The sequence below is a fragment of the Impatiens glandulifera genome, chromosome 2 (assembly GCF_907164915.1).
Source record: "Impatiens glandulifera chromosome 2, dImpGla2.1, whole genome shotgun sequence".
Taxonomy (NCBI): domain Eukaryota; kingdom Viridiplantae; phylum Streptophyta; class Magnoliopsida; order Ericales; family Balsaminaceae; genus Impatiens; species Impatiens glandulifera.
Genome location: NC_061863.1, coordinates 17,303,457 through 17,314,433, shown reverse-complemented (window position 1 = coordinate 17,314,433; position 10,977 = coordinate 17,303,457). Strand labels below are relative to the sequence as shown.

At 30.4% G+C, this 10,977-nt stretch overlaps 1 protein-coding gene across 1 annotated transcript; it reads left to right on the top strand.

Moving 5' to 3' along the window:
- The first annotated feature begins 2,116 nt into the window (after positions 1-2,116).
- On the top strand, positions 2,117-7,529 carry LOC124927212 (probable RNA-binding protein ARP1). The gene is made up of 5 exons (XM_047467583.1): positions 2,117-2,593; positions 2,677-2,900; positions 4,824-4,860; positions 4,934-5,324; positions 7,153-7,529. Exons 1-5 carry the CDS (start codon positions 2,411-2,413, stop codon positions 7,248-7,250), a joined length of 933 nt encoding a protein of 310 aa, XP_047323539.1. The 5' UTR covers positions 2,117-2,410; the 3' UTR covers positions 7,251-7,529.
- Positions 7,530-10,977: the final 3,448 nt, after the last annotated feature.

Here is a 10,977-nt window from a genome sequence, read left to right as displayed (position 1 = left end):
TATAGATTTTGTTAATGTGATGGTGTTTCTACAAATTTGATGCAACTTTTCATTACAAAGTTCTCAGTTCTTCTTTTTCATTAATTTAAGTACACAATTTCATATAAAAAAAAAAAAAATTAACTTACAAATAATATAAATGAATATCTACAAAACCAAAATCTTGCTAAATTTCCAAAAATTAAAATCTCATTGCAAAAAATTCATCATCACCTAATTCTTGTTAAAGAATTTTAAAAACGAACTTATTTAAATTTCAAAACGATTAGCAATGAAATAAACTCGTTGAACGAAATAAATGTTGAAAAAATATATATTAAATATTCTGAACGATAATACAAATTATTTGTGTTCGATGATTAATAAGCGACATTGAAAATGATTATGTAAATAAATAACTATCTATTAACCATTGATATATAGTTAAAATAGTAAAAAAAAAGTATACTTATAAATTATAATTAGATAATAATTATAAAATGATCTTTAAATGAAACATTTAGCCCGTGCATTTGCACGAGTAATAATATAAAAAATCGTGAAAAAAAATTACAGATAACATTTTTAATTTTATTTTTAACCGTTTTAAGTTTATGGATTGGTCAACCCATAATCCGACCCAAGTATCCATTTACTCAACATCATTATATATAGATTAGTTAGTTAAAAAATTAAACTTATATTAATGTTAAAACGTTCCGCGTTCATCAAATTTGGTGTTGAATTTAAAATATAAAGTCTTAGTAGCTTAGTTGGTTAAAGGGTTGTATTTATTTTGTTAGGTTGCAAGTTCGAAACATACCTCTCTAGCATTTTTAATTTTATTTTTAACCATTTTAAGTTTATGGACGGGTCAACACACAATCCGACCTAAGTATCCAAATTAATCACAATTCTCGACCCGACAATCTAGATACTTTAAAAATTAAGCATTATATATATATATATATATATATATATATATATATATATATATATATATATATATATATATATATATATATATATATATATATATATATATATATATATATCAAATTTAATTTTAGATTCAACGACTTTATCTTTTTATAATTTTTAAGTGTATCAAATAAAATACAAAATTAATTCAAATGGTGATAAACACCTTCCAAAATACAAAATCAACCAAAAATAATAATAATCCAACTTATTAAAATTTTCCGTCTATTGAGAGAAGATGAAGACTAAAACTTCACTTGCATAATTTTATTTTATTTTTTCATTTTTTATTATATCAATTTGTAACTCAATATATATATATATATATAAAGTATGGTGGCCACGATTTGATATATTGTATGATGACTATTTAATGCCCTTCTGATTCAATTTAATAAATTATGAGTGGAATGAAATTGTTACAATAGTATTGTGATTGAGTTGAATCATATAGGCTCACAGAAAATATATATGACAAATAAGCTGAAAAAATATTTAAATATGTTAAGCGATTAAAGAACCAAAATACTTATAAACCATCAAATATAAATAAAACTATCAAATAAACAAGTATTCTCAAACAAACACTAAATTTATCAATAACTTTAAACTTAAACTTAAACTTGTTTGGTAACAATGTTGTAAAACTGATTTTTTTTTGGTAAAATCATTTTAATGTTATTAATATTATAAAAATTTTAAAATTTTAATTGATTAATTAATTAGTGATAGAAATTATAAAAATATGATACATACATATATATTTTTTAATAAATGCAAGAACTTAGCATGATTCATTGCACAAATGATCCTTACTACGGTATTTCTATGTTTCTTTACCGTGAAAAAATGACCGTTTTACCCCTCAATGTAACCGGAACATAAAACATCTCATAACAGGGAATCTTTTCTCAATTCATTTTAATCTCGTTACTTGAACTTGAACTATTGAAATTACCAATTTAGATTATATATTGTTTGTAGATTATTTTAAAATATTGAATCTAATAAGGTCTTGATTAAATACATAGTGATTGATCATTTGATCATATAGAGAGGGTGATATATTAATGCAACAGACAGGGTGGACCAACTCAAGTGCCCCTTAGTCACGCAGCTGTCATTCGATTATACAAAAAGCCACAGTATCTTTTCCCTCCTTCTCTCTCTCATCTCATATTCCAGCAAATTAGAGTTTGCACCTGTCGGATCTCTCTCTCTCTCTCTCTTGACTGTTCTGTCCATCTCCTTCCTATTTCGGTTCAAACCCATCTCCTCTTCTTAATTCTCCACTCCTTTCCATTTCCATTCCTCTATCTCTCTCTCTCTGATGGAGGTAGAGGAGAGAGTGGGAGAGACAGAACCCTAACTGTCATTCCCAATCCTCTCATTTCCAACAACATTACCTGTTTACCGTTTCTCTGAGGTTTTTTTTAACTTAATCCTCATCATGTCCTACCAACACTACCGATCGCCGTTCGGAGATACAACGTTTACTAAAGTCTTCGTCGGAGGTCTAGCCTGGGAAACACCGACAGATGTCATGCGTCACTATTTCGATCAGTTTGGAGAAATCCTTGAAGCTGTTATTATCAATGACAAGAACACTGGAAAGTCTAAAGGCTACGGATTCGTGAGTGTTAATTTGTTTCTCCATTTCTATTCTTTTCTTCTTCTTCTTCTTAAGATCCATTAAAACTAATTATTCATTTTCAGGTCACATTTCGCGATCCAGAATCGGCAAAAAGGGCTTGTATAGAAGCAAACCCAGTTATTGATGGGAGGAGAGCAAATTGCAATATTGCTTCTTTGGGTCGACCCCGACCGTCCCCACCTCGTGGTCGAGGTGGTGGTGCACCGGCGGCGCAAGGTTCTCCTTACGGCGGGGGAATGCCCCCAACACCCCCTCCTCCACCGGCTGTCTTTTATCCACCATATGGGTGAGTTTTCAGTCTTTTCAATTAATCATATATATTTCTATTATGCATAACCATTTAGAGATTCATCATTTTAATATTTTAAAATGTATTAATTGGTATTAGCACTATTATTAGTCTATTAGTTTTAATTGTACAAAAAGAGCCACAGAAGTGGTCCATGGATAATGGACGAGTCCTTTGTTATACCACCCATCTGACATTTGACATAAATAAGGGATGAGCATTATAATTTCATCAACTTAAGTCAAAACTCATCCACCATATATCCTATTATTATTTTTTTCAAATAATCCAATCCATTTAACCAATTTTAGTTTTTTATTATTTATATCAGGTAAAAATTGTGTAATGTTTAATATATATCACAAATTTATAAATTTTAAAAGAAAGTTTAAATATCTATCTATATACAATTTAACCAATTGATTTAAAATATAGACAAATATATGTTAAAAAATGAATAAATCTATGATTTTTATAATAATATCAATACATATCAATAATAGCAATATTTATTATTATTTATAAGCTATTACTATAAAAGAAACTTGTACTTCTGCAATATGATAACTAATTCAGGGTGGGGGCCTACAAACTCATAATTCAAATGTCCTTAAATATTAAGATTCATATTTACTCCTTATGCATGCATGCATATTTCATATTTGTACCACAGTAATATTAGAAATTGAAATGAAAAAACATCATAAATACTAATACAATTATAAACTTTTAAACTAGTTAGGTACATCAAGGGCTTGTTTAATGTTGGTTATTTTGAGGTTTTTTTATTGGTTTTTAATTTGTTAAGTTATTATAATGTTATTTTGTATTTAAGATTTATTTATTTTTTAATAAATTTATTTTTTATATTATTTTAATAGATGAATAAATTTTGGTACACTCTTCCATAACCAACATCAAACTACCTCTTTATTTAATATTATTAAAAACAGTTATCTTTCTGCTCCTCTCAAAGATCTTGTTTGCTTGATTATTTAAGATTATTTAATTAAATTAATATATCATTAAATTCATTAATAAAATCACTCATCAAAATGTTAAATTATCTTAAATGACTTTAAGATAATCAAAATAAATTTACAATATTATTTATTAAGAATATTTTAACCATTTTATATAAAAATCCAATAAAACACTTTTATGTAAGATATATATTTTATAATTTCTAAAAGAACCCTACATCAAACAAAGTTCTTAGTAGATAGCCATTCCAAATTACTTTCCATTCCAATTTTTCTTTCCAACTTTTTTTCACAAGTTAATATACATATTTAAGAAAATAAAAATGAGTTGTTATAAATAATAATAATAATAAATTGTTAAAATTAAGGATGCTAGCTAGCAGTGGGACACCACATTCACAATAATAAATAATGTGTAAACATGAAATAAAAAAAGTTATATAAACATAATAAAGAAAGACCAGTCAAAGTGTGCAGAAGAGAAACATTGGGTGTACTTGTGGTGTGATTTTACATGTTTGCCCATTAATGGTAAAACTCAGATCTACTTTGAACACTATTCTGTTTTTTCCCCTTATCTTAGCTTTAGGTTTAGCTTTAGGTTTAGCTTTAGCTTACCATACTCTTCTCTCTCCTCTCTCTCAACTTCTGCATGTGTTCATTATCTGTCTTATTATAATCTACTCTGTGAAGCCTTTTGTTTGATATGATGTTATTTAGTAGCTAACTGTTAAAAAAATAAAAATTATCAAAATCTCTTTATTGTTTAACATTATAAAATATTCAATATCAGCCAACAATTCCAATCTTGGTCAAATTCTTCCATAACCAACAATTACTTACAAAAATTTCATCATCTCATACTAATATTAACTCATCACTATTTTTTACTTTTTTTTTTTACAGTTTAACCTATATTTAATTTCATATTTTGCAGATATGCGGCTTACCCACAGGAATATGGCTATCATCAAGTAATTATTTAGTCTACTTTTATTAATTTCTTGATTTTTAGAAGAATAAGAATAATGGGTATTTGATTTGTAGGGTTATTATAACCCAGCTCAAGCACAACTACAACAGCAGCCACAGCAATACTATCATCATCAACATCAGCAACAACAGTTCTACGGATCGCCATCTTCATCAGGCATGGGTATGGGGCCAACTTACTACTATGGTTACTCCATGCAGATGCAGCAGCCTCCCAATCCAAGGCAACCAGTACAACGTATCCCTTCTCCATCTTACCTATACTATCCACCGCAGATGGACTCTTCCTTTTCCAGCCCCACCGCCACCGCCACCGCCGCAACCACAACCACCGCCACATATCTTACTCTTCCACACCCACCTGATCATGTAATCCCCATCACCACCACCTTACACCAAACCTCTCCGCCAACAGTAACAAGGAAACTGTTTCCCTCTCCTTCGGGTAATTAACTAACCTCTCTATCTCTCTTCTATTTGAGCATGTTTGTTTGTTTATAGGTTAGTTAGAATTATTTTCAAATAATCTTATCCAATTTATTTAAGATTACTTGAGTTAAACTGAGTAACTTTTTTCTAAATACACAGAATAAATTGATTATTTGAATTATGTTATTAAGAAGAGGAAATGTAGGAATTAATCCATATATAGTAGTAATCTAATTACTAGCTAAACCTCTCTATGTGTACATATGGTTAGGCTTATAATTAAATGAATTGTTTATATAACTTTGTTTGGTAATAAGCTATTTGAAACTTGAAACTGAATTATTTAGTTAAAAAAATATTAAAATTATAAATAATGAGTAAACATTAAGACCTTGTTTGATTATTTTATTATTATTTTAAATTCATTCATATTCAAGCCTTATTTATCCACTTTCTAATCAATAATATCACTCAATATATTCAAAACTTATTTTATCATTAAAAATTAATACCCAACTAATCTTTATAAAAAATACACATTTTAAAATCACTAGCACTCCAAATTTTATATTTTTATAGATAATTTAAATAATATAACTATCTTTAAAAAAATGCATAATTGATTGATGAGTTAGATGTTTGAAATTAATATAAAGTAACCCTAGCCAAACAAACAAGTCCTTAATTATTATTAAGCTCTGTGTTTTTTGGGGAAGAGGGTCGTGGGGGACACAAAGACTGGCATAAGCATGTGGGTATGAGCTGGCGTGAGATGTAGAGTGGCCAATGATGGGTCAATGGCCTTTGCCAGTGGGCAAAAATAGATTAACAAATAAACCCCTTAAATTATTTCTTAATTTTTATATTCACCCTATTATTTTTCTTTGTAATTATAGGTCCTTTAAGTTTTATAATTTGGTCATGAGTTTCAATTTAAAATAAATTCTGAAACAATTGAGTAATTTAAATACATTTTGAAATTTGAGGGGTTTAAATAAAAACAAGGGTTGTGGTGGACTTATTTATTAATAGTATGATAAAAACCTAATAGTGTCTCCATCATGTGATTCTTATTATCATTTACACCACACAAACACAATAGATTATGCATCTGATTCTTTTGCACCAAATGCCCTTATTTCATGATCCACCATATGCATATATCTATATTATTTTAATTTAATACACTAAAGAGTTGGTTTGTTATTGAGTTTATATATATATATATATATATATATATATATATATATATATATATATATATATATATATATATATATAAGATTTTAGTTTGGTATAAAGTGGGTCATGATTGTAGATATTGTATTACTTTCTTATATAAATAAATTATTTCATGTAAAATTTAATTATTTGATTCCTTATTAAATAATAAAATAATCTTTGGTCTTTTTCTTGATGAGTTATATAATTATCAAAATTTATACATTCTAAAGTTGTGCAAGTTGATAATTTTATTAAAAATTAAAAAATTGTGGTTGTGGTTAAAACTTTAGTTTCTTAAATTTAAAATAAAATGTAAAAAAGTATATTATTTGAGAAAAAAAATGTTAATGGTATAAATACTAAATGATGGTTTTATATTTTATTTAATAATTTGAAAGATGTCATATAGAGAATTATTTTTAAATTCAAATAACTTAAATAAAACAAGACCATGCTTGATCTCAAATAGACCTTCATTCAATAATGTATTATCTTATCAATGACATGCATGATTAAAGTAATAAATTTAAAATACATGATCTTATCACATATATGTATATATATAATTAATAGAATAGAAGTAATTTAAAGTATGACTTATTATTTTTATTTATTGGCAGATTCACAGTCACATCAATCAGCCCAACCAAGTAATAGTACATCAGAAACAGATAATGGTGGCATGATGATCACTACTTCAGAAAGTCCAAGTACCTAACTTCAAATCCTCCAAAACTCAATACATTATTGCTCTGCTTGGTCCAGGAGAAGGAAAACACCAGTCAACTGTACAATCTTGACGAAACTTACAAATTTGCTCGAATCCTTCCCCTTTTATATATTTCTCAACTGCCAAATTCATGAACAAAATTTAATAATTCTTTCACTTTTAATATTCTTATTTATTTTTTTAATTTTGGATCCAAATCCATGGATGATTAAAAATGTTGTGCTAACAATTTTCAGTAATTTGTGTCTTCTTCTTCTTCTTTACACTGATTTTTGGTTATTAACTAATATATGTTAAGCAATGGATTTAACAATTTTTGTGGGACTTTTTACCCTGAAAATAAATTAAGTTAGAGAAAAATAACTGTCTTGTATTTGATAAAAAAATAAAATAATAAACAATAAAAAGAATAGTTTTTAGTGATTCTCTTGTTTGTAGGTTTTCTAATAAAACCTAAATTTTTTCTAGACTAACTAACATGATATAACTTAGGAAGTTACATTAAAGGAGTTCTGCTTTTAAAAAAGAAGTTACATTAAAGGGCTGTTGTTAGATGTATATTGTTGTAATGAAGATGCCAATTTATTTCACAAATCTCCAATTTATTTCTGTCAAATCTTGTATTGATTCTTGTTGATATATATATATATATATATATATATATATATATATAATATATATATATATATAATATATATATATATATTATATATATATATATATATATACACTGGTGAAAAAAGGGTCAAAACCGAGAGTTAAAACTCTCGGTTTTGACCCTATAACTTTCGGTGAAGACACCTTACCGAAGGTTTTAGTAACCCTCGCCATCCCTCGGTATTGACACTCTCGGGACTTCCATAAAGAGAAAAACCGAGAGTTATATGAAAACTTTCGTATTTTTCTCTTTTTGAAAAAACCGAGGGTTTTACAAGAACTTTCGGTTTTTCTCTTTTTGGAAAAACCGAGGGTTTTATACAGACCTTTCGGTTTTTCTCTTTTGTGGAAAAACCGAGGGTTGTATATAGACCTTTCGGTTTTCTTCTTTTTACAAATAACTTTCGGTTTTTCTCTGTGTGGAAAAACCGAGGGTTTTGTAAATAACTCTCGGTTTTCCTCTTCGGGTAAAACCGAGAGTTTTCCACTAACTCTCGGTTTTCTCCTTTTCAAGAAAACCGAAAGTTATATTAAAACTCTCGGATTTTACCCGAAGAGGAAAACCGAAAGTTTTGTAAATAACTCTCGGTTTTCCTCTTTAGGATAAAAACCGAGGGTTTGTCATATAACTCTCGGTTTTCTCTTTGGCTAAAAACCGAGAGTTTTCTAATATCTCTCGTTTTTTCCAAAAAGAGAAAAACCGAGAGATTTCAATATTACTTTCGGTTTTTTCCCCTAAATTTTTAAAAATGTGCGGATTATTTTGCTCGCAACCAAAACCTAACCAAAACCTGTTCAGCCAAACCAATATATTAATGATAAAAGAAATGCAGCATACATTAAACGATCACATTAATTGATCGTGAACATTACAAAATTCGAAACCAAACAAATATTCCGAACAATCTGTTATAAGTTCAACTACTATAATGAAAACATGTTCATAATCGAAACAACCTTAGCTTGTGGGGGGAGGAGGTGGTTGTTGCCTCATATATAATTCGATTCTCTCCATTCTCGCGTTCATCTCTGACTTCTCCCTCTCCATTTTTTCGGTAATCTCTAACTTCTCCCTCTCCATTCTTTCCACAATTTCTTGCTTTTCCAATTGCAATTCATCCATTTTCCGCCTTCTTTCTTCATCTCTCTTCTCCAGTTCCTCCAGCTTGAGCTTCATTATTTGATTCTCTTCTAACAATCGCTCATTGTTTCGCTGTGAACTGTTTCCACTACGACGATCCTCACGAAAGTGTGTGGGTCGGACGCCTGATCCCATTCCGAAGACGACCCCGTGTTTTTGTTGTCCGAACACCCTCTCCGTCAATTCAAAATCAGATATTCCCGGTTCGTTACTAACAACCTCCTCCATCTCAGCCTGCACAATTAAAATAAAATATCATTTCTATAATAAAAAAACTAGGCATATTCAATTCACTTACAATTTTCTCTTGCACGTGTTCGTCCGGGACGGGTGTTGGGTTTTCTTGTGTCGGTTTTGGTGTACGGGTCCTCTTGAATACTTCAATTACAGACGGTGGCCGTCCCATTTCAATCGCCTGTTGAAATAAATGATTTATATAATTAATAACAATCTTTATATTAAGTTATTACAAATAATGTACTTACCAACTCGTCTTCAATTTGTGCAAACGGTCTACTTCCCGTTCGATGTGGGAATTTCAGATTCTTCCGATTCTTCATATTTGTAGTACTATGTCTCTGTATTTGAAATAACAAATGAAGTTAGATTAATTAATATCAACTCTTATTTGAATTATGAAACCGTACCTTAAACGTTTCTGTGAAGAAATGGTTGCGACACACAAACTCCCAATCATCTCGATCGTAGTCCGGTGGAGGATTAGCCAGTACCGCCGCCTCGTCTCCTTTGTGAACGCGGATATAATTCTTGTTCAAATCCGACCGCCATCTATCCCATATCTGATTGGCGTGTCCCAACCCCCTCGTTCGAAAAGAGTCAATGTCACCATTAGTCGCTTCGAACGGATCCTGAAAAAAATAACATCCAAATGTGAAAAATAATTATTTAATGACGTAATGTATAATCAAGTAATAATTATTAACCTTGATAGCAGTCCACAGTGAATCCAATTGGTCTGCACTTAAAGCCTTCCACTTGAGAAGACGGTGTGAGACGGCTGCGGGGCTCCGGATAATCGACCCCACATGTCTAGACCACAGTGTCCTTCCCACGTCTGTACCGCCTGGCCTCCCATCCTTCTCTCTAAACGTTAGAGGGATCCTCGTCCCCGCTAGCCTCTTAGACAGCGCAATATTCTTGTTCTTCCCCCGTCTCTTGCGGGCAGAAGATTCTTCGAAATTATCAAAATCTTAATTAAATATGTCAATCAATTGAAACACTAACTAATTTGTAAACGAAATACCTGTCGATGATGGGTCGGGAGTGGTCCCGTGCTCCTCCTCGTCATCCTGCTCCTCGATAGGCTCCTCAAGACCCTCGTCTTCAGCCTCATCGCTAGGCACGTTATCAGCGAATGTGCTCTCTATATACTCTGCGATGTCATCAATATCGTCTTCAGTCTCGTATGTTCGGGGAGGTGCAGTAGCTATCGGGACCACAGGAATCGGTGGTTGGTCTCTCGAAGACGATCCTCGTTGCTTTAACGACTCGGATTGGGCAAGTAGGTTTTGGTAACTCTTATCCAATTTCTTGGGTGTCTTCCTCATACTCTTCCAAGTTGTTTTAGGACCTTCAGACATTCTTAATTCACACCATTAATAAAAATGAGTGAATACTTGAAATAAAGTAGTAATAAAAATGAATTTAAAGTTAAAAACATAATTAAATCTACCTAATTAATTAATCAGAACTATATGTTTGTAAACCGGGGTTTTATTTTTGTCACAATCTTCCAACCGGGTCGGGCTGACATATCAGGGGCGTAGAATACTTGTTTTGCTTGACTCGCCAATATATACGGGTCTTGACTTTGCGTTTTCAATATTCGGTTTACATTTACACTTACGAAGCCATATTTATCCACTTTCACTCCTAGCTCCCCCGAGTGTGTATCAA